This window comes from Schistocerca piceifrons, chromosome 1 (assembly GCF_021461385.2).
Source record: "Schistocerca piceifrons isolate TAMUIC-IGC-003096 chromosome 1, iqSchPice1.1, whole genome shotgun sequence".
Classification (NCBI taxonomy): Eukaryota; Metazoa; Arthropoda; class Insecta; order Orthoptera; family Acrididae; genus Schistocerca; species Schistocerca piceifrons.
In genome coordinates, this window is record NC_060138.1 from 201,943,923 (window position 1) to 201,971,762 (window position 27,840).

At 38.9% G+C, this 27,840-nt stretch overlaps 2 protein-coding genes across 2 annotated transcripts in view; one reads left to right on the forward strand and one right to left on the reverse strand.

Moving 5' to 3' along the window:
• The window catches only part of LOC124802609 (transmembrane protein 192), a 29,059-nt gene extending 25,643 nt beyond the window's left edge, over positions 1-3,416 (reverse strand). The window contains exons 1-3 of the mRNA XM_047263496.1: positions 3,267-3,416; positions 3,058-3,195; positions 2,864-2,980 (exon numbers count right to left, since the gene is read on the reverse strand). Coding sequence (XP_047119452.1) covers positions 2,864-2,980; positions 3,058-3,195; positions 3,267-3,305 — 294 coding nt within the window. The 5' untranslated portion in view covers positions 3,306-3,416. The remainder of the gene's footprint in view (positions 1-2,863; positions 2,981-3,057; positions 3,196-3,266) is intronic.
• Positions 3,417-4,712: 1,296 nt separating this feature from the next.
• The window catches only part of LOC124800105 (coiled-coil domain-containing protein 149), a 58,268-nt gene continuing 35,140 nt past the window's right edge, over positions 4,713-27,840 (forward strand). The window contains exons 1-8 of the mRNA XM_047262970.1: positions 4,713-4,787; positions 4,964-5,220; positions 7,159-7,317; positions 13,280-13,444; positions 21,027-21,143; positions 21,779-21,951; positions 24,766-24,838; positions 25,690-25,774. Coding sequence (XP_047118926.1) covers positions 5,164-5,220; positions 7,159-7,317; positions 13,280-13,444; positions 21,027-21,143; positions 21,779-21,951; positions 24,766-24,838; positions 25,690-25,774 — 829 coding nt within the window. The 5' untranslated portion in view covers positions 4,713-4,787; positions 4,964-5,163. The remainder of the gene's footprint in view (positions 4,788-4,963; positions 5,221-7,158; positions 7,318-13,279; positions 13,445-21,026; positions 21,144-21,778; positions 21,952-24,765; positions 24,839-25,689; positions 25,775-27,840) is intronic.

Genomic DNA, 27,840 nt, shown 5'->3' on the forward strand with positions numbered 1-27,840 from the left:
TGGAAAGTGTGTGTGTTTGTTTCTCGATGTATTTTCGTCCTCATAATGAGTACGTACTGACTTTATATGTGCCACATTGGAATCGTGGTTTATGGTCATTTCAGCCATATTTGTGACGTCATGGGTCAAAGCAGACGGGCGGGATCGGACGCTTCCGTATTTCCTAGAAACTGTCTCACTTGTGTGGCAGTATTTGCTGTAAATAGTCAGTTATGTCCATAAGCATATCTTTCATTCTTATGGTCGGCTTTGACAGCACAAAAATCTAAGCAAGATACTTGCAACATCTCACTTTACTCATGTCATGCCTCATAATTGACAGATTACCACTGGCAGTGTGATTGGTCCTGTGAAACAAGCGACAGCACTGAAGCCAGGAATGTGGTGAATGAATTCCTGCATATACTTCATGATAATGAATAGAACAGTATCCTAGAATTGAAAAATCTGTAGACATGCGGGAACAGAACTCTGGCACATTAGAATAATGGCCGTGCAAAAATGAGTTAAAAAGCACATCACATTAAAATCCTTTATGGAGCACATTCCAATTGGAATATTCTTTCCCTGGGTTGGTGCATTCTGTTCCACTAGTTACTGAGTTACAAGGAAGGAGAGTATTGGTTCCAACAGACAAAAATTTTTCTTATGAATCAAGGGTTTCTTCTGTGAACAATTATATGGAAGAAGTGAAAGGCTGAAAGTTGGCAAAAATATCCATGGGGCACTTCACAGTACCTGTGCAACACTGTGCCAGTACGTGGCTGATGTTTTCCCATGTACTTGGAATGTCTCTCATTATGGATGGTCAGCTAGATTCTCACAGAATATGGTAATTTTTCAATGAATGGAACAACTAAAGACTAAAAAAAACAATCTGTTCCCAGACCAGCTTTCAAAATACAAGTGTATGGTAGCTCATGTGCAGGTTACGGAAAAAAACAGCCTGTTGCTCTTAGCTGGTCATATCTTGCCACAGATCGCAGTTGGAGGGAGGGAGAGAGGAAGGGGGCAGGGGGGGGGGGGGGAGTCAAAAATGAAATGAATATAGGAAAAAAACTTGCCTGACTTTACATTAAGAATCCAAGATGACCTCTGGAATGTGACTGCAGTTGCCAGGGATAGGGTGGCAAGGGCTGAGTTATTTATCATGCACTTCACACATTCGGTAGAAACAATCAATTGTTGATCCCAAAGGCTTGTGGACAAGATGTTACACAATGAAAAAACCATGTGCGCACAGAGCTACTGAAACAGTATAGGTTTATATTGCTACTGTTCCATCCTTAACTCCATCTCACCACATCAGATCTCTTTTCCAGTACAATCTACATGTACATACATACTATGCAAGCCACTGTATGGAGTATGGTGAAGTGTACCTTCTACAATTACAAGTCATTTCCTTTCCTGTTCCACTAGCAAACAGAGGGGTGGAAAAATGAATGTCTATATGCCTCTGCATGAGCCCTAATTTCTGTTATCTTATTTTCATGTCCTTACACAAAATATAGCAGCCCACTTCTGAATTGCATTGATGCCATCCTTTAATCTAACCTGTTGGAGATCGAAAGCACTTGAGCAGTGCTTAAGAATGGGTCACACAAGTGTTCTGTATGTGGTCTCCTTCACAGATGATGCACACTTTCCTAAAATTCTCCCAATAAACCAAAGTAGATCATACGCCTTCCTTACTATCACCCCTACATGCTTATTTTATTTCATATCACTTGGCAATGTTAAGCATTGATATTTAACTGATACGGCTGAGTCAAGCAGCACACTACTAATGGTGTATTCAAACATTATAGGATTGTTTTTCCTACTCACCTGCATTAACTTACATTTTCTACATTTACAGCAAGCTGCCACTCAACACACAACTAGAAATTTTGACTATGTAATCTTGTATCCTCTTGTAGTCACTTAATGATGACACTTTCCCATACACCACAGCATCATCAGCAAACAGTTACAGATTGCTGCACACACAGTTTGTCAGATCAAATACCCAGCAACATACTCTATATGCATGTACCTTCATTAACAGTCTGCAGTGGGGCACAGTGTCAAACGCTTTCCAGAAATATCATACATGGAATATGCCGTTACCCTTCATCTATAGTTCAATCCTAGGAATCAGATTTCCTGCAATGGGTTTTGATGGGATGTGGCCATGCTGTCAATAAGATGTAACACCATCATTCATGTATACATTTTAATGCAATCTTGAATTTCATGAGAAGTAATGTATATCTCCTACTGCAATCGGTTCCTAGATCACATGGAATACAGGCCAATTTCCAAGTCCATCCAATCTTTGTGCTGTATCAAATGAAAATTCTACCAACAAAATTAACAAATATGAGGCATAAGTGCTGGCCAATACTTACCTTCATGAGATTAAATGTTTAGTACTGAAATAAACACATATAAAAGTAAACATTGTGAGACCATCCTAGCTTTCTGAACTATCAGTTACTACTTCATTGAGGAGAAAGGAACAGAGTGTGGAAGATTAGAAAGGAAAGGCAGATCACTCAGACCCCAGGACGAGAGGGACCCATCCGTAGGGACAGTAAGGGAACAAAGAGGTAAAAATTAAGGGTAAGGCATCAGAGTCAGAGGTCAGGAGAGTTTTGGGACACAAGGAGTGTTGGTCAGCAAGCTCCCATCTTCACAGTTCAGGAAAACTATTAGCATGTGGGAAGTATCCAAATAATCTCAGTGATGTAGGAGGCAATGATTCTTTTGCCAACAACAGAAATAGACTAAAATAAAACAAGGAGGCGTAGGGAAAACATAAATATTTCTGCACTTCCTCTCATGGTCACAAAAGGTTATAATTTGCGGAAGTACGTACCCATGATATACACCAAAACAGTGCATGCAAATACAGCACAATAAAATATGACAAGCACTGTCGATTGCTGGCATCATTCACTGCACTAAGCACCACTGACACCAAAAACACGCCAACCTGAAAAAAATTACTACTTCAATAGATACCTGACCTCCGTACCAGTCAACGAAAGATGCATGTGAACATATACGTACAGCAACGGACAGATGAAACGCAGAGAGCAGAACTGTGTTTAGGGGTGCGAAGTTGTCGCGCCTATTAGAACCGGCAGCTGGCTGCAGCAGCTGAGCGTCATCTTCTGACACTGAGTTGTCATTGAAAAATATTCCTCCCTACAATAAAAATAGATTTGTGTTAGACATTTGGGCTACGTAACAGAAATAACGGCAGTACTGAAACTTACGCTAGTCGATGTGTTAAAACTTCTGGTAAGGCTAACCATCCCTGCCTGACATTACAGTACAACGACAGGACGAACAAAACCGTAACAGAAATGTCGAAATCCGCAATATTTACAAATACCCGTCACTCATGCAAAGTATGTTTACTTTGTGCTTGCACGCTTCACTTGTTTACACGGCAGCCAACAGCTCAAAATAAATAATTCTCTTCAGACGTCGGTTGCTTGAGATCCCTGCTACACTGTCGAACAGTATTTTTGTTAATCTTTCATTATCTGTTAATTGATATAGCTATAAATAATAAGAAAGAAGCTAATAGGAAAATCAGTTATTTTCGTTATTCATGCAGCGGAGCTTCATAATTCTTTTACTCATTTGGCCGCCAAAAAGCGCACAGTTTGCGTTCCAGTATGTAAATACTTCTGTATTCAATATATTGGGATTTCAAAAGGAGCTATTGCGGCCAATGTAACAGGGCGAGATCACAGAGTTTAGCGTTCCACTCAACAGGACGACGGTACAAGTGTCGTCCTAGCCACCCAGATTTAAACTAAACTGTGCAGTATTTGTTTGCCTCCTTCTCTGCATATAATTCCCGTGGTAAGAAACACAAAGAAAAATGTGGCAAGTGGTTTTATAAATTCATCCAGGTATCATCTCACAATGATGTATTATTTATCATCTACTATATTTCCATTCTGTGACATCCCCCCCCCCCCCCCTCCTCCTCCTTTTCACTCACATCGAACACCTCCGCATTCCATAAACTTACCGTAAAGTAGATTTCGATAACCCGATTGTACCGCCTCTGGCCGCCAACCCGGTATACTGCCGCGCCTTCACAAACGCATCCCTACACATACTCCATATCCTCTCTCAGCGCAACTTCAACCTAATCCCTCTTCCAGACAATGAGATCCGCCTCGATATTTATCCATTCTATCAATTTTAATCCTTCCTCACCTGTCCCACTCAACATCAGGGCTCCTCTTTCCTTCCGTCTCAGCACCCACCCGTATGCCTTTCCTCTTTTACCACCAGCCTCGCCACACAGTACGCACCATTACTGCTCCTCAGACCCCGTCCTTCCCTCCGTCCGAGAATCTGCTTCACCTCCTATCATCTCCGTAGTTGCCCCACCTAACAGACCCCTATTACTTTACCCACACCCTCCAGACCTCTATGGAACATACGCACTCCTCTACCAAAACACTTTTTTAGCCAATGCGGGTCATTCCGAAGTCATGGAAAAGTGAAGTGCTCAAGTGTTTTTCATAAAAGGTTTCACCTCATCGCAACTATGCTTTTAAATTGTATATATTCCTCGTTTTTTAGCTGTCCATCATTAATATTTTAATTTAAAATGAAAACAGCCCTCATTTTTATTTTTCTATCATCTTTGTTATGTTTTTATGAATACTCTTCGCTGAAGAGCAGAGTATCGTACAGCTGACAGTCCACCACGCCGCTCAAATGGAGCGTGTGGGATGAAACACTAAAACATTGTGTGAGATCTTGTGCAGGTAAAGGGCAAGTCAACAGAAATTACGTACGGGATGGACTTGAAGCAACCATAAGTGATTGGTGTGATCAAGTTTGACTGTTAATGCAAATGACTATGTTAGAACTGAAATACATACTCGTGCAATGCCGGGTGCTCAGCTAGTAATATAATAAAATAAACATTATGTTTTCACAGTTTCGCCAACGTTACAAACACATAGACCTGGTGGCTGACCGAATCATATAATTTCCTGAGTTCGCTGATAGTTGGTCACACTGTGGACTGTGTGATCACAAACTTGACGTGACAGCAGTTGTTATGGCAGAATGTTTATCAAGCGTTAAAGGCAGTAATTATATTGGTGTTACCTTTTTGTACACCATTATTTTCACACAATGGAAGGTGGTGGGAAAGTAGCCGTAGAAGAATATGTTGAAAATTTCTTAGCCGAGGTAAGTTGCATCATTTGACAGTTGTTCGGTACATATAGGTTGCCGGTCAGCTGTGCAAAACATTCGTATACATCTTACGTTTTAGAGTTGTAAATCCTGTAATTAAAGACTAATTAGTCACTAAATGTAAAATCCTTTATCTGCAGCACCATTAACAACAACTAAGACACTTCATCACTAGTTAAAATAATGCTCAAAAGAGGTAGAAATCGCATGTTTTCTTACCGTATGCTCTACCTAGTTAATCCCTACCATAATTATGTACTTTTCAGAACATTTTTCCACTACTGTCACATGGCCCTGTTGCATTCCATTTATAAATTGAAATTTACTTGAGTTGGCTAATACGTAATCATATCACAATCATCTTTGTATTATGTGTAAGTTATATAGACATTTTGTGTGGGAAGGGTGAGAAAATAGTTTTTCGTACAATTTCTTGAAAATGTAAGAGTATGCTCTGTTTTTTCAAATGTGATCTGCCTGCGAGCATTACATCGGAAGAAGACCTCTTTTGATGCTGTTTGGAAACTTAAATTTGATTGCATGTTGATTTCCTGTTTCAGAGATGACATTATAATGACTTTGATTTTTTTCTTTGTTTTCGTGTGACAGTCCCATGTTCTCTTTTATTGTGAAAGTATTTGATTTCTTTTATTGTGCTATCAATAGGGGCTGTATTTATTTTTTATTGCAATTGCTACCCTTACAATGTAAAACAGATTTTTAACTCTTCTTCTCCACAGAAGAGTGAACTGACCCTATCAATACTGGGCATTGTAATTGTGTAATAAATTTTTGACATATCTCCTGTACGCAAACCAAATGGATTGCAAATGTATGTCGTGAGTTGAATAAAACACAGTTCAACAATTCATGCTAACAGTAAGAGAACAGAATACTAATAACATTTGCTTTTTGACTATATAATTTTTTTTAATGTGGATTGTGGTGACAGACTGATGTGTAGCATAGTCTGGGATTTAGCAGAAGCCAAAAGTTGACAGTTTGGTTGAGGGTTTGCAAAGCCAATATGAATTTTAATACAAAGTCTTAATTGTGATGACATGTTGTTGTGTAGTCCAAGGTCTACGTTAGGTTGAAAGCATACAGGCTGGTTGCGAGATGGTGATGGCAACGAATGTTATGTCATGAATGTGACGGCAATTATTGTTGTCGTATGTATGTTACAAATACTGTATTTCAGTTATTATTTGTCAGTCACTTCAATGTCATCATTGGTCAAAGCTGACAGGTGGTGTCAACGATTTCGATTAATCCCCACTTAATTGACCAGTTTTTTTTTCTTTCTTTCTTTATTGCCCCCCCCCCCCCTTTTTTTTAAGTTTACTGAACTCTACTATATTCAATATGGCGTTCTTTGAGTTTTCTCAAATCCCTTTCTGACCTTTTGAAGTGCCATTTCTATTGTAATGTCTTTTCATCTTATGGTTCTTACATTTGTAATCTAAGTTTACTCATCATCCATTTCTGAGCCTAACTAATTTTACTGCTTTGGCCAAAGAGTATTAGACTTGCTGTTTGATTGCATTTTGTTAACGATGTCAGTGTAAGCCTTTTATTCATTCTTAGTTTCATCTTATTCTGTTTCTGTAAATTTAGAGCACGTAAGATATTTGTGACAGTTTCTCATATACTAGCATCCAGCAGTTTTGCAGAAAAGGATAGCTCTATAAGATATCAGACAGAATGAGCTGTTGCTGTCAGTTGGTGTTTCAAGTGGTTTGTAAATTCCGCTGATAAATTAAATATAAATGTTTATTTTCTGAAATGGCTTGTAGATCTGAAGGAAGTTTATTTGGCATATACACACATGATTGTGACAGAGGCTGTACGATATCAATTTTAGCAAAATAAATATTGAGCAAGAAGTGCTTTGCTTTATGGAAATTGCTAAAATGTTTTTTCTTTGTACAGAATTCTGCATTAAGAAGAAAGCTGCAGAGTAAGGCTGAAGCATTGTTAATTCTTAGCAAGGAATTAGACCAATGCCGAACAGAGAGAGACCAGTTTAAGTTGATGGCGGAGCAGCTTCAAGATCGATATTCTGCTCTCAAGAAAAAATCTCACGAGATGGTAACGGAAATACGGAAGCGTCCGATCCCGCCCGTCTGCTTTGACCCATGACGTCACAAATATGGCGGAAACAAAAACAAACACACACACTTTCCACAAGAAGCCTAATGACACTAACGGGACAAGCGCGGGAAATGGGGTGTTTTGGGTGGGGGGCAAACTAAATATAAACAAATTTAGATGCCTTGCGTAGCTACAACGTGTAAGTGAAGGCAGCCATGCATGAATACCCACCCATCCCCCCAGGGGTCATAACCCCTGCAACCCATAGAAGATAAAGATGCTTCAGTAGCTGATTAGTGTTTTTTGTCTTTAAAAAAAAAATCTCACGAGATAGAACGAACAGATCAGAAAAGTAAATAACATAAGATAAAACAGAACTGGAGACAGCCACACTCAAACCAAACTCCGCGCCGTAATGATGTCACAACACCCTTACATCACGGGTCAAAGCCGACGGGTGGGATCGGACGCTTCTGTCGACCCGATGGTAACTATCTTTCTTTCTGTCTTTTTTCCTTCCTTCTTCCCTTCCTTCCTTGCTGCCATTCTTCCCTCATACTCTACTATAGGCTACCACTTACTCAAAGCTGCTTTGTGCTGGTCCTATATGTAAAATTCATTTAGAGAAACACAGTTAAGAAAATGTCAGGTTGCAATAAAGTGGCAGTGTTGGTAATAACAGTGGCAAATCTTGACATAACTCTATACTGAATCTTGAACCCAACATACCGCTTGTCAGTTGAGACAGTTGAACTTGACCCTCAAAGTCGATTCGTAACTGTTCTTCCAAACTCTGCATGATATTTTTCACTCTCGCAGCTCAGCAGCAGTCGCAAAAGGCATCTACTGTGTAAGAAATGTAAAAATAGCCATTTTTACAACTGCACTGTGGGCCAGCGTGATTAAGTGAAAGTTTTTAAAGCATTGGTCACTGATTTCAGTTGTGTTAAATAATTTTTAAATGTTTTATCTAATCATACTGGTCTTCATTTTGCAAATTCTTGGCAATTCATGATGTAGATGTTGTGTATCCATATACAAACAACCAACCAGCTGAACAGTGAGGATCACTAAGCTGTTGATGTTAATGAAGAGATTAGTTGAGAGGAAAATCAGCTGTGAATGAAAAAAAGGGGGTTTGTGATGTTTTTATTTTCTGTTTGGGCATTTGCCATACACAGCATAACACCAATAACTTATCACTTAATTGGTACACCTGATGATTAAATAATGTGTGTAAGTATTTTCAGACCACATAAGAACTAACAACAGATCATATGTACACAACATGGTAAGTGCCAACAAATGTAATTCATTTACTGAGGAAAAATTGAATTGAATTTTATTTGATCTTGTAAGATTACATTGTGTACAGTAAATGTACGTGTAATATAGGACATTCATTAACATTAACATTCATTATCACTTATATTTCTACACCTTTAGCTTACATTTTTACATCACTGATAATGAATAACAATATATACAAATTTAATCGCATAAGTATTCTGCAACACTGTAAAAATCTTATCAGACTTCTTAGTAGTCTGATACCAGAGTTCCGGGGTCCTTTTTCTAGCATTGCCTGTCGGTGGGGTATGCTCCGTACTTCATTCTTCCTTCTTGTATTGTGGGTGTGTACACTAGCATTTGTAATCCAGTCCTCAGTACCTTTTGTGATGCACATTATTGTTTTTTATATATACAACGATGAAAAAGTTAAGATACCTAAATTCTTGAAACAGTTTCTGCACCTTTCAGAGGTCTTTCTTCTTAAAATGGTCCTAATTTTTTTAATGTGAACACTTGTTTTGTCTCTTGTTTGTTTGAGTTTCCCCACACAGTCACTCCATACTGTAAATATGGTTCGAAAAGTACATTGTACACAGAAGGTTCTTGTCTGAATACTGTGATAGCTGCATCATTAAGAATATGACAGAGCTCAGTTTTTTACAGACATTATTAATGTTTTTTCCATTTCAGTTCATTATCCACAAGAATACCTAAGAATCTAGCAGATTGTACTTCTTCCAGCCATGTTCCATCAACCTCTAAATCCATGTCTACAGACTTTTCCTTGTTTTTAAACACTGCATACATAGTCTTTTTTAGATTTATAACCAGTTCATTTTCCAACAACCATTGAGCTGTGACATTTGCAGATATGTATGCTCTTCTCTCAAGCTGTTCCATATTTTGGTCACTATTTAGTATTGTCATGTCATCAGCATACAATATTTTCTTTTCTTCCTCCTCAACACCAAAAGAAAGTTGAAGAATGCTGCAAGTACAATAATTTGCTCTGAAATTAAACTGCTATTTAATCTTTTGGATATAAGATGAATTCCATTGACTGATGTATAGATATAAAACTAAGGTGCACTTATGATGTCTGCAACTCACCAGTTGCATGGTGCTGTTTGCAATTTGTTGTTGTTGGTCATAGCTAGTCAGATGATAGTATAGAATAGCCCGTGACAATTGCCCAATCAATAACATTTTTTTTTAGTATGTCAAGATTCCTTAGGTTGTTGTTAGGTTGGGACCTGATAGATATTCATAATCTTCGTTGTTGCCAATGTTTGGCTGTTTTTTCCATAGTGTATCACATTTGCTGAGGTGGTTGTTAGGGTGGAATTTACTGTTGTGGTCTTCAGTCGAAAGACCGTTTTGGTGCATCCCTCAATGCTGACCTACCCTGTCCAAGCCTCTTCATCTCTGAATAACTACTGCAACTTACATCTATTTGAACATGTTTACTGTATCAGCCCATGGTTTCCTTCAACAGTTTGTACCCCGTTATTTCCATCCAATACAAAACTCACAAATCCTTGGCGCCTCAGAATTTGTCCTATCAAAATTTCCCTTCTTTTAGTCAGGTTGTGCCATGAATTTCTTTTCTCCCCAATTCATTTCAGTACCTCCTCATTTGTTACATGATCTACCCATCAAGTCTTCAGCATTCTACTATAGAATCATATTTCAGAAGCCTCTATTCTTTTCTTGTCACAAATGCTTATCATCTACCTTTCACTTCTGTGTGAGGCTACACTCCAAACAAATATGTTCAGAAACCCAACACTTAATTTTATATTCAGTGTTAACAGGTTCCTCTTTTTGAGAAATGTTTGGTTGCTACAGCCAATCTTTATTTTATATCCTCTCTAATTCGGCCATCATCAGTCAACTTGCTACCCAAATAGCAGAACTAATCCACTACTCTTAGTGTCTCATATGCTAATCTAATTCAACAGCATCATCCGATTCAGTTAAACCACATTCCATTACCCTTGTTTTAATTTTATTGATACTAATCTTATAACCTCTTTTCAAAACATTGCCCATTCTGTTCATCTGCTCCTCCAAGTCTTTTGGCATCTCTGACAGAACAGCTACATGCCCTTGGAAAAAATAAGTGCATTAATTTCCCCTTGTTTTGAGCCATTTGCAGTACTGTCACAGGAAGGCCACACTGGCTAACATTAGAAGGCCAGATCAGCATAGCCTAAATTGCTGTAGCCAAAACAAAATACCAGCTAACTTCATTTGCGAAGCATAGGAATGTATGAACAAGCAATTTGATTGGCTACACACATCCGATTAAAGATTCATTGTGTTTACTTTCCATCACCAGTTACGGGAACTGTTAACAGCAGCAACACGCAATAGAAAAACTGCTGATACCATAGTGCTCTTTTACCAAATGTGACTGAGCTGTGCGTGGCTCATGTTCTCGCCATCACGTATTTTACACCCTGTTTTTAATGTACTTCCACCTCACTACATTAATTTAAATTACTGGTATCACTGAGTTGCTGCTTTGCGTGACTGTGAGTGGTGCTAGCACCACGTATCAATATATCCCCTCCCGTAGTATCTTTACTGGACTGCTATTACTTCCCGGTCATTGTCTGTCGTAAGCCAGTTCGGGTCGTGAGCTCGGGCTGCCAGTCAGTTGGAATGCCTCTGGAGCACAGTCTGGACCTGCCAGTCGGGGATTTGCAATGCGGCACTAGTGCAGTTAGGTTGGAGCTGTGAGGTCGGCATCAAGTCAACATGGCTCGCCCGACTATTGCCGCCACTCATCACTTGAGATGGGCCATGGTCTTGGTGGATCGTCGGTCGGTCGTCCTACCGGACGATGCGTTTTGGCTCGCCAATCATTCGTGGGTCATGTGTGTGTGTGCGCTCGCATCATCTCCCGATTTGTCTTAATGCGTTCTTAGTTACTGTTGGGTATCGTTCTGGTCTTCATGGAAGTGTTGGTCCGATTGTGTGTGTAGTTGGCGTTATTTCCACTGACGACTATTTTAGATGTTGTTCGCATTCTGAGGGGAGTCGGTCGGTTGGTGTGGACCAGGGAGGATATCTCCATGTGGTACAGTCGGCTGGGTCCGCTGGCGGTCCCTGCGCAGTGTTGGAGCATGTCTGGAGCTGTCCGATTGCTGCGAGCTTCATGGCTGACCGACCCATGATGTCAAAGTTGAGTGGTGTGTTAAGTACCCAAGCCACGTGCGTTCATGTTGTGTCGTTTGTTTCAGTGGTTCGCTGTTGGGGAACTTTTCCAGTGAGCAACACCGAGTGTTTGTAGTGGTGAAATCAAGCTGCCGTGCAGTGGAATTAACTATGTTGGTTCACTACAATTCAAGTGCACCAGCGGAATTTTCTGCCTTGTGGCCATTAGTGTTCCGAGTACCTGCCCTGGCCCCTAATGTAATTTCAGGCAGTGTCCTTTCCTCACCTGTTGGTGCTGTCCAGTATGGTGTGTAGTTTTGACAGCTTAATACATATTTCATTGTGGATAATCACATCCATAACAGTTTGGTTTTTGAATTTTTATGTACCGATTGGTGGCTAGCAAGTTGTTTGGTCGTTTGTACCGTGACCGTCTCTTGGTTGGGTTACAGATGGATCAAGTGTAGTTGGGCCCACCACCTGTCTCACCTAAGTGAACGTTAATGTTTTGAGTGCAGGACAACCCCCCTCCACCACCCCCACCAACCCCCTGGAGGCTTCTAAGTGCCGTTGTCTATACTGTCCTTTTCATGGGTGTTTAATGGTATGTTAGTATTATAGACAATGCTTTATAAAAAATTTTAACTTGGTTTTATGTAAATCAATTGTGGGCCTTCAGTCACTTAAAACCTTATTTTTAAATTTAGTTATTGTCGTTGCATTGATTTTTCACTTAGTGTGCGTTCCCTCATTGAAATCTCCCTAAATAACTTAAAAATAATGCCAAGATGATTCCTTCGAAAAGGACATAGCTGTTTCCATTTTTCTAATCTGAACTTGTGCTCTGTTTTTAATTACCGCATCATTGATGGAAACTTAACCCATAACCTTTCTACTTTTTATTTTCTCTGTGTTGTTTCTCTACTTTTGAGTTGTAGAATACCACTTCAGATGCTCATATCTTATTGGCAATTTGCAGTAATGGTTGATATCTCACTTTTTCTGTGCTATTATGCCTTCCATTAATTTGGCTTTAAAGTGATTTTCACACTTAATTCTGAAAGAGTCAGGGTTCCTTTCGCCTGAAAGATGAAAGTCTCGGATTATAACTGCTATCATTTCTCATCTGCCTGATAAGTTTTATTTATGCCTTAATTGATTTTTTTTTAAATGTTTTAGAGTTTGTTTGTTTTGGATATTATACTCCTCAAGGAACTCCTCACTATAAGTCTACAGAATGAACAATGTCCCCCATCTAATTTATCTAATGTTTGCATAATGCCCTTTTTTACTTGTCAGTGACAATTTTTCATCCAGTAGATATAGATTTCTTGTCTTTTGAAGTATAATATACTGCCATTTCTGCCTCTGGTTTCTTCACTTTGCTGATTAAGATTTTGCTTTTGCATAGCTTGTAGTTTTTGTTTCATACTTTGTTCTTGTATTATGCATCAAGTAGATGTTAATGCTATGTAAGTTTGATCAGAAATTTGTTTTATTTTAGGGTTTGAGTAAGATGTCTTTATATTATGATGGAATGGATTCATATGGTGCTAATGCTCCAAGCATACTACAGGTACTAGGGGAGACCAAAGAACAAAATAAAGCACTCAAAATGGAAGCAGAAGATCTGAAACAAAAACTTAGAGATGCTCAAGGTGATATAAAGGTACGTATCATCATATTTTAAAGCTGGTATTGTGATGTGGATTTTTAGGCATTTTTAACAACTGTGGACATAAAATGTTTGTGATATGCTATAGTGATAAGGTTAAATATAATGGGCACAGTGATGCAGCTGTCAAAAAATACTGAATGAGAACGAAGAGGATTAGAGAAATAAATAAAGCAGCACAAAGATCTTGTGATTAGGGAAAAAGTTGCTGGAAAAAGAAATGAAGGTATTATGCAAGGAGGGAAAGAGAGAGAGAGAGAGAGAGAGAGAGAGAGAGAGAGAGAGCTGAGCTATGTCAGAATAGTCAACAGAAGCAAAATGCTAGAGACAGTAGCAATTACAAAAGTCATTGTTCTGAAACTGTAGGGTTTGGTGACTTTAGCAATATGACGATTGTCTGCTTCGTTGCCCCTACGTTACAGAATTGTTCCACACTTGCATAGTATTTACTATGCTGAAGGTAAAGGATAAAATACAGGGAGTGAAAGTTTATCTACAACATGCACATAAACGAGACAGCAGTTTTGAGTCATGAGAAAATGAAAGGGAAACAGTAATTGCGAAGTGACTTTTCAGGCTCTCATGATGGATCTGTTGCAAATACACTTCTCAGGTTGGCCACCGTATCATATTGTGCAGATACCACAGTTTTTCATCCGTACAACTATTCAACATCTTTATGTGGTGGTAATTGTTGTCAGTACTGCAAGATATGATCGATGCTAATTGTGTGGCGGTGTCAAAATTTATCAGGCCAGGAGCAGGCAATACACGTGCACAAGAAGAGGCTTGCAGTAGAGGAAAGCATTGCTCATAGTGTCCCCTGCCAGGAACTGCAGAAAGGCCTTCTGCACATGCACTGTGGGCAATGACTCTGCAGCTGGACGTGCCTGTGATTAATAGCTAAATTAAATCCCAGCAGAAGTGCTGTGTCAAACTGTGAATTGGAAGTTTGTGTGTCTCCTGTTTATTTTAATGGTAGCCAGTGCTGGATCCTAGGTGGCACTTAACTGAAAACCTGCATCGCAGTTGATAAAATTGTCTCCCCCCCCTCCCCCTCATACAGATATGTATGGCCCCCATAAGAGCATAGTCACAGAAAGATGACACTGAGGATAAAACTTAAGTCTTTTTGAAAACGTGCAGTGCCCCATGTCCAGGCAATGCTCTGTTACCACTGATTTATCAGGTTGCCCCAGCCATATATGATGATGGTGTTCGACACAATGTTTTTGCATGGTTCCGCTTGTTTGCCGAATATATGGTTTCCCAAATTGGCATGGGAACATATATATGCCATGTTTCCAAAGGTCAAGATCGTCTTTGACCAAACACAACAAATCCTTAAATTCTGCTGGTTGCCAAACAACACACTTAGTGTCATGTCTCTTGAGGATTCTTTCTGTTCTTGAAAACATGCCACCAAAGTATGGCAGGAACAGCATTGCAATGGATGCCTCCACATCTTCATTGACATCCCAGCTTTGAAATTGCTTAGAATGGAATGCATGGCATGTCTATCTCAAGAGCCATTGAAATGGAACACCACTCTGGGATGTTGTAGCTCACCAGGCAGACTGTCAGTATCTGAGACGACATGTGCTCAGTGTGCCAAAGAGTGTAAGACAGTACTGCATCATGTAGAATGGTGATGGCTTGTGGCTTACAAATATAACTCAGTGTGAGTTGGTTTGCAGTAGACACTGTGTCCCAATATACCATCGTCTTTTCTTCTGACCAAGACATCCATGAATGGTAAGATACCATCTATTTCCACTTCCATGGTGAACTGTATATTCAGATGGGCGGAGTTCTGTTGCCAGAGACAAATTAGGTTGTGTGTCTATTCTATGGGGCCACACCACAAATGTATCGCCTACATTCTGCCAGAAGCAGGAAGGTTGGAGACTTGCCGACTGCAGTGCTTTTTCCTCAGTCTTCCATAAAATAGTTGTCTGCCATGGGAGACAGAGGACTTCCCATGGCAACACTACTCATTTTTCTAAATATTGGTTATTGAATAAGAAATAAATTAAGCACATCTTCAAAGAATGCCACAATGTCTTTTTCAGACTGGCTGCTGATAAACTCCAACGAGTCCTGCAGAGGTACTTTCATAAATAAAGATACTACATCAAAGCTAACCAAAAGATCCAACTTTTTGTATGTTCATCTTGTGCCAGGAGGTCTGGGGGGACTGCGGCCGTTCATTATTGTAAGAAAGTGAAACACCTACACCGTCCTCATGTTGTTATTTATTGTGTAGCAGCAGTTTCGGTGCTTCAGTGCACCATCTTCGAGCCTTAATTAATGCTGAAGGGGTTGTCACGATCCATATATACAATGAATTGGTGACTAACAACTGGTTTACGCAGACAACCTGTAATTGTGATGTCTCTCCAACCATCAACTGTCAACTGATGGTTGACAGTTGATGGTTGGAGAGATGACATCACAGTTACAGGTAGTCAGTGTAGTTACAGGTAGTCAGTGTAAACCAGTTGTTGGCCACTGATGCATCATATGTATGGATTATAAGCCCTTCAGCATCAACTATGGCCTGAAGATGGTGTACTGAAGTGCTGAACCTGGTAGCTACACATTAAATGACAACATAAGGATGGCTCTAAGTGTGTCATTTTCTTACACATGATCCAGTGGTTGTAGCTTAAGCGCCTTCAAGTGTCCTATGAAGCCGTTGATTTCCAGATATGATGCTCACATTTATTTGCGTACATGGGGTCCCAGCAGCAAAGTAAGATGTTTAGCAAGGAAATAGTTAAGAGTGCCATTGTTGCTCACTGTTGGGCGAAGAGAAGATCTATCCTTGTGTATCATCAGCAGGCTGTACAGTCTTGGGGGGTCTGCTGCCTGTTGGCACAGACCTTTAATGACTTTAGTTGGAATAGAACTCTTTGTGAGAAGGTCTGATGTTTTTCTCTTACTCTTGTCTGTTGGATCCTCTCTTAGCTTACACTTCACCATGAAAATGGAAAAAGATAGCGTCTTACCATTCCTGGATGTCATAGTCAGAAAAAAGACGATGGTTCATTGGGACATAGTATCTACTGCAAACTGACTCACACAGTGTTGTATTTGCAGACCACAAGCTGTCATCATATTGCACAAAATGGTAGAATCTTACACTCTTTGGTACATCGAGCACATGTTGTCTTAGATACTGACAGTCTGCCTGGTGATCTACATCATCTAAGAACGGCGTTCCATCAGAATGGCTATTTTGATACATATACCATGAATTCTGTTTGAAGCAAGTTCAAAGCAGGGATGTAAATGAAGATGCAGGGGCATCACTGTTCTTGCCATATTTTGGAAGCATGTCGTGAAGAATAGAAAGAATCCTCAAGGAACAAGACATCAACCATATTTTTCGGCCACCAGCAAAATTGAGGAATTTGTTGTCTTTGATCAAAGGTGGTCTTAGCATTATGAAATGTGGCGTATGTAAGACCCCATGCCAATGTGGGAAATCTTATATTGGGCAGACATGCCGAACCGTGCAAAAATGTTTTGTTGAACGTCATCAACATACACACCTGGGGAAACCTGATAAATCATTGGTAGCGGGCATTTCCTAGCTGTGGGGCATCATATGTTTTACGAGAAGACTGAAGTTTTATCCTCAGCGTCGTCTTTTGGTGACTGTTTTCTTAAGGAGGCCATACATATCCATATGGCAGACAGTCTTATTAGTAGGGATGCAGGTTTTCAATGAAGTGCTGCCTGGAATCCAGCACTGTCTTCATTTGAATTAAAACAGGAGAAACAAGAGTTTACAATTCATGATCAACATAGCAAACTGCTGAGATTTTATTCAGCTTTTGACCACAGGAGCTTCCGGCAGCACAGTCATTGACCACAGAGCAAAGCACGGGAGGCCTTTCTGTGGCTCCTGGCAGAGGGCACTATGAGCGCCTCTTTCTTCCAACTGTGACTGTCTTCCTGTGCGTGTGTATTTCCTGCTCCCGGCCTAGTAAATTTCAATGCCGCCGTGTGATTATGATCTGTCACGTCTTGCAGCACTGGCAATAGCAACTACCACCACCTGAAGATGTTGAACACTTGTATCGATGAAATGTTGTGGCATTTGCACAATATGATCTGGTGGGAGACTTGAGAAATGTATTTGCAGTAGTTGGGAAGCAAGTAGGAAAGGGTTTGTTGTGGTTGGCAGGAGAGCCAACACCGTGTTACTAGAGGAGGCCGAAAGGCACGCGTTTTAGCTCACGCAGGCTGGCGTGAGGTCTGGAACATGACAAGGAAATTAGAATTTAGAAAAACAGACATAGCTGGTGGAATACTTAACTTTAATCCATTAATGATGAACATCGGTTTTGACGGTACATGATTCACAATATCAATAGTAACTGATAATGGCGCCTTGCTAGGTCGTAGCAAATGACGTGGCTGAAGGCTATGCTAAACTATCGTCTCGGCAAATGAGAACATACGTAGGCAGTGAACCATTGCTAGTAAAGTAGGCTGTACCACTGGGGCGAGTGCTAGGAAGTCTCTCTAGACCTGCTGTGTGGCGGCGCTCAGTCTGCGATCACTGATAGTGGCAACATGCGGGTCCCACGTGTACTACCGGACTGCGGCCGATTTAAAGGCTACCACCTAGCAAGTGTGGTGTCTGGCGGTGACACCGCAGGGTTGTAACCTGTCCCTGATGTTTTTCGATCTGTACATTGAGCAAGCAGTAAAGAAAACTAAAGAGACATTTGAAAAGGAAAAAGTTCAGGGGAAAGAAAGAGAAGCTTTGTGGTGTGGCTTTGACATTGTAATTCACCAGAGATGGCAAAGAACTTGGAATAGCAGTTGAATGGATATTGTCTTGAAAAGAGGTTGTAAAATGAACATCAGTAAAAGAAAAACAAGCAGTACAGACAAAAAGAGAATAGCAGATTTTGATACATGGTGCCTCTTGGAGTTTGCTATCATATCCTATATCGAAAGCGTTATCTCGCATTACCTGCTATATTCGTGAGAGGTGAATGTGTTCCCCCCACCCCTGCCCTGTCTCCCATCTCCTTGGCTCTGTGCAGAGGTCAGTACTGAACCTGGACTTCCAGACAAACACTAGTCTATCTTGAAACATTGGCTTGGCTTTTCTGGAGCTTCTTATGCCATTTGGGGAGACCATCTTAATTTGCACCAACAGCACTAAGGATGACCAGGGGATAGGGTGCACCTTTGTTGGTGGTGAAAAGATCTTTAAATATCACCTTGTAGGTAAATGCTTGATTTTTACTGCAGAGTTGTTTGCCTTGTACCAGATCACCTTTTACGTCTGGTAACACAAATTCTCTAAATCTGTTGTATGCTCTGATTCTGCCACGTTCTCCAGAGCCTCTGTGCAATGAGCAAGTAAGTACCACTCTTTAGTACTACGAATCCAGGAGTTCCCTCACTTACTCACTGAAGCTGGCAGTAATGTGTCATTTGTTTGGATTCCTGGACTGAGGATTGAGGCTGTTGATGCTGCTGCCAAGACAGCAGCTCAACTACCCATGGCTTTTAGCTGTTCTGTCTCCTTGAATACCTTCAGTGTTGCTGTGCATCTATCACTCTGGCATGAACATTGGCTGTCCCTAATGCCTAGGTGACTTCCTCCTGTTGCAAGGAGATCATTTTAACTAGGTTCTAGGTTACATATCGGTTCTTCCCCCCCCCCCCCCCCCCCCCCCCCCCCTCCCCCATCCTCATCGGTTACGCGGTGACCTCATACCATTCTGCTCTCATTGTAATGAACCACTGACAGTGCACCACTTTCCAATGTAGTGTCAATTTTTTAATCCTTTACACTTCACGTTTGTTATCAAAACTATCCTAGTTTTAAGTAGAGACTGCACAGGCTGTGGAATGTTCTCTACGCTTTACTCACCCAAGCATAGTGATGTAATTTTTGACTGTGAACACTGGTTGTCCTAGAAACTCTTTCTGAGCAGCCTCTTAAAAAAAGGATAGTTGTTGTAATTGTACATTTTACCTTCATTCTTTGCATACTTCTTAATGAGCATTTCAGGATCACTGTCGTTATGCTTCATGGCTTTACTGGCCTACCAATGCTGATTATGTTGTTATGTCTCGACTAATTTCAAGAGCCACAGAATGCTTATCCTAGAAAACAACCCATTTTAACTCAGGGCTATGGGTGCTTATAACCTAACCTGTTTTGTGCCCTAAAGCTACTCCCCCCCCCCCCCCCACCCAAAAAAAAAAAAAAAAAAAAAAAAAAAAAAAAAAAAAAAAAAAAAAAGAAGAAGAAAGAAAGGAAGGTGCTTGGAATCTTTAGGCTGGGTATCGGTCGATTCACTAAGTAATGTAATCAGTTGTTGAGCATTGAATCATGTGTTGCTGGGCACCAGTCACTTCAGTTGGAGTTTCCATGCTCTATTTCAGTGAATAATACTTGTAACTGAAATGGCAATCTTTGATCAGTTATCTGTGATACTCATACTTACTTAATATCGTAACAGTTGACTTATATTCCTATGTTTAGCAAAGATAACAAAGTTTGATGACGAGCTGTAATGGTAGCTTAGTTTGAAAATATGCAGTAATCCAGACACTATAGATTGCGAAGCAATTTGAATCACAGTAGTACTCAATATTGTATGGTAATAACTGCAAAGTTTATATGACTATATAAATTACTGCAAGATAGAAGCAGAACATAAATTGATGAAATACATAATTTGCAAAATTACTTATTACACAAAGTAATTACCTTTTTAAGAATTTATATCTCATTGGAAAATTTAAGTGACAGGTTATCCAAAATACATTTCATCAAACTTGCTGGGGTTAATTAATATTGAAATACTAAATATTTAAATTGTATTGTATTTCTGAACTCCAAAACAGCTCCTAGCGTACAAATATTAAGGGCTTATGTTGATGAAGAAAGTTGTTTCTGGGGAGTATAAATAATGTCTAAGAGTATCCAATCCAAGACTTAAATTGGTACAAATTTTAATTTCTTGTGAACTCTTAGACTTCTTTAAATGTCAGCTGTTGTCAGATTAGCTTACATGGATTGGTAAAGCAAGTGAGGATTAAAAATTGCAAACTCAATACAAATAGGTTGAGAGTTGAACTAAAGAAATAAAATTGTCGAGTCTTCAGGCTGCATGTGTACCGCTGTAAGTAAATTGTGTACATGCTTGACTATAAATTGTAACATTAACTATGGCAGTTTACAAACAGAACATGTCTAAAGCTAATAGATTCTGTGTTGCCATACTACATATGACAAGAAATTTTAACAATGGTTTCATGACGAAATGACTTCTAAATTGTGTTACAGATGATAGGTCTTGAATAAGAAACAAAAGATAGTTTGATGCATATACTGTAGAAGATTATCTGTCAGCCCTAGAGACTTTAAGATAGATTAATATTTATACTCAATGTACAGAAAAATTTTACACTATTATGAAAAGCCTTGGAGTTACACTGTGCTAAAACCTAATAAATATTTCAGTATTGAACTTTTTCATCTCTGTATTAATCCAAGTCTTCTCCAATACATAAGATTGATGTTCTTTTTTAGGTACTCAGAGAGCACTTAAATCAGCAGCGTAATGCTCCGATTGTCAGAGATAATGAAGCATTTCCTTCCCACCAGAGGGAAGAATTAGTTCAGCAGTTGGAGACACTGAATCAAAGGGTTTTGATCCATTCATTTTTACTTATTATTTTTTACAGGCTCATTAATAACACAACATAGTTAAAACTCTGTGGTTACAATACTATTTTTTATTATTAAATAGCTAAAATACTAACTTTTATTTGCTGTTGTACCTAATCTATGTTTCTTCCTCTTAGAGGATCTGAAATTCGAATTTTGCTAGAAAGTTCTTAAATATTTATCTCCTTCATTGAGCATACTTCGTGACTGTCAGTTTCTATTGTGTTGTGATGATATCATCTATTTCCCCCATTCTTTGTGGATTTGAGCAGTAACACTACCCACCCATTCACTACAACCTGCAGAAGGTCTCTTACTGTCTCTTTGTCATTGCCCCGTACACCTATGACTATAATTTTGCACATATTTGTTGCTTTGCGTTGTATGAACATGTCTTGATCTGATTGTGAGTGACTCATCTCCCACCTCTTTGCCTCTCATTTTATTTCCATCAGGAAATCAAAAAGGAGAGTGTGTTTCTCAAAAATTTGTAAACATTTGAATTTTGTTGATATGGTTAAGTTACAAACCATTGGAATATGTTTAGTGTAAAATCAACACAACAGTAATGTTTTATTGAGAGTGTGTGATATTAATGCTAGCAATCCCCACAGTGCACACAGATGGCTCTTGATCTTCAGGCTGTTCTGGATGAAAAGGAGGATTTAGTGACAGAACGAGATGCATACAAGTGTAAAGTTCACCGACTGAACCACGAACTCCATGTAGTTTTGAAGGGTGACAGTAACAAAGTTATGGACGTTGATGCTTTGGTCATGGAAAATAGGTGAGACACATTATGTTTTATTAATTTCATGAATAAACCCTAAACTCATAATTGTGAAGGGTAGCAGCAATAGTAAATTGTCTTGGTGCTTTGATCATGCAATACAATTGAGATTAACTTGTGTGTGTGTGTGTGTGTGTGTGTAAAAAGAAAAAAAATCCTTCTGTTGAAATGTTTTCTGCATTTTTCATATGAGATAAATTGTGTTAAGTTTATTCTGTATCAGACTATAGATTTGGTATTGGAAGCAATGTTCATAATGTTCCCAGTATTTCATATGCTGTGCAAACTGACGTCCAGTGTAGTGACCTTAATCGTGTGTAGGTGATGAACTGTAGTAACAATTCTGAGTGATTTCACCTTATAGGATGTATCAAGAGATACTGCTATATCTCCACAGTTAAAAGGGATAGAAATTATTCTAAATAGTTTCCATGAAAATAAATGCCAGTGTAAGCTGGAGAGCAAGTCTTGTAATGACAAAATCATCACACAATGAGAGAATTTTGAAATGGAGGTGGGGGGAAAGAAGGTACCATTTAGAAAAGACTTTGTCAGCTACTGTGCTGAAGTTCTGAGAGAGAGAGAGAGAGAGAGAGAGAGAGAGAGAGAGAGAGAGAGAGAGAGAGAGTGAGTGAGTGAGTTTTTTTTACTGAACATTTGCATGTATAACAATTGTCCCTTTTGTGTATGCTCATATAATCTTCATTTTCTAAAATAATGAGCTTAATTGCATACTTAATTTAATCTTGCTCTTTAAATTATTTACACACCATCAGAACTTCCAATCATTGCCTCTATGTATTCTAATACAAATCCTCGTAGTCTAGATATTCTCTCCTGCCTAATGAGTCTGTTCATTTCTAGCTTTTTATGTATTTTTACTCTGCATCTTACAGATTTGTGATTATTTGTGGCTCAAAAGTGGTTTAAAACTATAACAGCCTGTAAAATTTCTTCATTGTTTGATATAATGGAGGAAATTTTATTTTCATTGGGTCCTTATCAAGTTGCTATGGGATTTGTTTTCTTCTGGGAGAATGGATGAAGGACAAACGCGTTGTTCAACACAATTTCTATTAACGTATAACCTTCATTATTTCTAGTACTGTACCCAGAGTTTTCTGCTACACAATCAATATTTTTTTCTGCTATACTTTCTTGATTAAAATCACCCTTTATTGCCTTTTAGTGAGATTACTATGATTTATCAACTTCTGTAACACTGCAAGAAGGTTTCTGTTTCCAGAATTTGAGCATATTTGTGCACAGACTCAAACGATTTCTATAGAATATCTTTTTTTTTTAAACCAACTCATCCTTTTACGCTGGAAATTACTTAAAAATCTGAATTATTGTTTGTAATTTTCGTATTTTAAAATTAAAAATGTCACCTGAATATCCTTCTTGCTCTTTCCTTCCAAGCACGCAGAAAAAATTCAGTTTAATTCTTTTTTTTGGCCACATGTTAATTTTAACTCCTCAACCAACTTAAAACCCAAGTAGCTTCAAAACCTCAAATTCTGTCTTATTCAGAATGTGCCTCAAGTACCTGTATAATTCAGAGCTACCTCCTTGTTATAGGATATGGAGGTTTCTGCTCCAGATGTGTACCCTTTTCAATGCACATCTCAGGGTATAGAGATTAGAGTGGATGCTGGAACACTGCCATTGGACATTCAAAGTGTGGAAGTGTCACCTAGATTATTGAGTCATGGTACATGTTGGTACATGATCTGATGACATTGGTACATGTTGATCCAGAACTGTGTATGGTGACGTATCCTGTTTACCAGCAGGACACTGTTGTTGCTGGCCGTGGGAGTACTCTTTTCTGGGTGATGTTTACATAGGGTGAAATGGGCCAACCAACACATATGTCTCATTTTATTCTCACCAGTGAAAGATGCAGTAACTACTGTTTGATTTTGTGCATCCATTTCTTCATCTTCACATCCCAAAAACAATCTGTGCCTTCGGCAAGATAATGGACCACGAAGGCCTCCCTTTGATTTTGGTCTCTAGTGGTGTCCATGCCACGCTGTGCTGTGTGTTCGTGAGAGCAAAAGGGGCTGTATTAAGTGCCTAAATCAATTGCTTTCAGTTTATTGTGTGTTAGATGTGGAGGTTAAAGTTTTGCTAATAGTGTAGTGAAAGTTTCCACATCTTGTCATTTGTTAATGCATATGTCGATGTGGGCTAAAGTGAAAGGCATAAATTTGCACTTAAACAAATGTCAGTAAAAAACTAGACAATGAAATAGGATCATTTATTTTATGTTAAAATTTATAATGTAAGTGCTTTATATTGTTAGTTGTAAAAGAATCTTCAAAGGGTACAAATCTTTATGATGATAGAAAGTACTTGTTGAAAAAAGGTTGAGTGACAATTGAGGGAAAGACCAGAATTCATTCATTTTGATGATGTTCTTACTGATGGGCGGACATACAAAAATGGAGGCTGACTGCTTGTCATTGGAACTGCCGTGCATCGGCACGTGCACATGCATGTACGCACGTGCGTGCGCGCCCACACACACACACACACACACACACACACACACACACACACACACACACACACACACTTGTTCTATTCTGAGCGTACGTGAGTATTGTCGTAGTAATGGTTTTTGTGTGTGTGTGTGTGTGTGTGTGTGTGTGTGTGTGTGTGTGCGCACGCATGGGTAAAGATGATGATAGATAATTTGTTTATGGTAATACTTTAGACAAAAATGATCTTGTGTTCTAGTAACTGATTATTTATTCCATTTCTTGTGTAATTGTGTTACAAAATATTGTTTCAATTCCATAGATATTTACAAGACCGACTGCAACAGTGTGAAGAAGAAAAAGAATTGTCAAATCAGACAGTCGTGAAGTATAAGGTAAGGCTTACAAAGCTTTATTGGGAATTGTTGTTATCCATATTGTACTCGTTACTTCTCCCCGGTCCCCTTTCTCTCTCTCTTTCTCTCTCTCTCTCTCTCTCTCTCTAAATGAGAGACAGACAGAGAGAGAGAGAGAGAGAGAGAGAGAGAGAGAGAGAGAGAGAGAGTTCAGGAGGGGTGGTAGTGGGAGGGAGGAGAAATTGGGACGCAGTTAGTGTACACAAGCAATATGGTTAATGAGACAAAGTTCTTTTGATTGCTTATAACAAGTGTAACCGTGTTGAGATGTCTTATAGCACTATATCACACCCTGTGCGGAATTTGGAAGGAAAAGGGAGAAGATTGTGATGAGATTAAGCTTTGAGTCAGTCTGTGGGGGCTGTGCTCACATGGAGTAAATGTTGACTCACTGCCCATAAAATGGAGTGTTTTGTTCCAAGTCCCAGTTTAGCATACATTTTTAATTTGTCACATGTAATCCATATTGTTGCTGCTTGGTGAAAGAATAAAAGAGAAACATGAAATATAAACATGAGAATTTGTAAGTCATTCAGAAATTCTCAGGCTACTTATAGTGGTTAGGGCTGAAAAATATTTCACTTTTATTTTCAAATGTTTTACAGATTGATAAAATTCCATGTAGTAAAGCTTCATGTTGGAGTTTTAAAAGAAACTTAATCAATTTGCTATATTTTTTGTATGACTAACAATGAGCATTGGAAAATAGGACAGTAAAACATGTTTTCATAGGTTTGCATGACATTTATAACTTCTAATGTTTAGTGCTTGTAGTCATTTTCCTACTAACCTTTGCTAACATGTAATGTTGACATTATTTACCTTAACAGAGCATGTTGGATAAGAAACGCAATAAGGGAGCTGTGAAACTGGGAAGTAACAGCAGCACTGGAATGATAATGTCTCATAAGCAAGGTAACTAAAGATTTTTCTGTTTCATAAGTATGTGGTTTGAGTGCTATATTCTTTCCTTTCGTACTACCACTAGCTAACTGATTATCCAAGCAGATCTTGCCTTAGAGCTAACGGGAAGGAAACTTATCAAGCAACAGAGTTTTCATGTTATTTTTTAGATTGTATCCTGTCTGTGGTGCTGATCAATAATTGGCACATAATAAACTTTCTAAAGTCACTTGTGTCATGAATTAATTAAGGTTCAGACCTGTTAATCTACTCTGAATAACCGTGCTCTGTTGTTCTAAGTGGCCTTCTTTTCCTTTGCAGTGTCTTCAGTGCTTGAGGCCAAAAGATAGCTATAATCCTCGTCAAATCAGATAACTCCCATCAGTGTGTATACCATAATCATATTACAAGTGCTTGATTGCTTACAGAGCTCTTGTCTCGTTAGACTGTACAATGTGAATACATTTAGATGGATCAAACATCAGAGAATCACTATCAGAATGACACTTAAAAAACTTGCTGTGTTTCATTTTTATGAAACACTTATTGTTATTGTGAATGCTGTTCTTCCATGGCCACAACACACTTCCAAGCCATATGTGCCCTTCATCAGGTGGAGATGCTAAATTCATCTTCCTGTCTTCCAGATACGATGCATCCATGTACCTAGTATTACCTGCACATATTAAGAGATCATTTCTCCCATAATATGCTGTCTGAAACTTAACTGTTGATATAAAAAATTAGTAGATACCATAATCGTATTACGTTGTTTAGAAGGATAGAGTGTGTCCCATCATTTTCTGTAAATTGGTGTGTTGCCACTTATTTTGTCTGATAATTCTGCCAAGGCTGAGGCTGTTGAGTATGGAGCATCAATTCTATACAAAAATGAGGGACAAACAGTGTGCATTATATGAGAAATGATTATCCTCTTAAGTACAGAAATAAAAAATATCATAAAGTGGGTTCAGTATCCTTGGGTTTAGAAGTTACAGATGGCACTGGATAGACAGATGAGATGTGGATAGGCCCCAATAGCAACTAAAGGTAGTAGTTGTCGCTAACATGGGCTGTCATGTTGAAACAACTAACAGACCCTGTTCAGAAAATTACTACTATACTTCTACTGATCATTCAAGTAATCATTATTTTGTATAAAATTGTGTTAGTGGGGATCTCTTTTGTATGATTTGACACAGAACAGTTTGAACCTCTAGTTTTAGTGATAGCTCATTAATGCATCTCGAAAACATTCTTTCTCAGAATTATTGTCAATCAGTGTTTTGTAACAACTGAATGTGTTCAGTTTATTTTGTAGTGTGAAACTGTCTGGATGTTAGGAAATTACGATCTTGAAAACTTTTAATTTTGTGGTTCTCTCATTGCTGTTGATTCACTGCATTTTGAATTTAACTTCAAATTCAGTTGTTGCCATCAGTAAATTACTTTCAAGTACAGAAAAGAGTCAGGGTTCTAGAACTGCATCCTGTTGAGCAAAACAGTCTCTGTTCAGGTTTTTGCACTGCCAAAGCATGGCAGATCAGAATTAATCATCAGTCTTCGGGAATGCATGAGCAAGACAATGGCAGTTTATTCGCGCAGCTAATTTTCCAAAGGTTGTCAAAACGTGCATGGTATGGGATCTAGTAGATGGCTCTCATCAGAGACAACCTTGTTGATCAGGTACTTCACAATTGTGAAACTCAACAGCCATGTCCCGAAAATATCTGAATCTTGTTGCACAAAATTGTTAGGTGTCATTTTTTGCGCACTGAAGAATTTGACACACAACTAGACAGACAAGTATCAATGAAAAACAGAAACTGCGGATACTGTATAGTGTTCATTTACTGGCCTTTGGCTTAGAAGGCCATCATTGGACAGTAACCAACTATTATCATCACAGAAGACAGAGTTCTTGTCAATAAATCTGAAAAAGATAGTACACATAAGTATCTCATCTTCGACAGTGCAGTTTTAACACAGATATTATATTAGCTAAATGGTATAGAAATACATTTCTTAAATATTTTACCTCCACATTGTGCTCCAAACAGATTATAGGTCTTATAAAT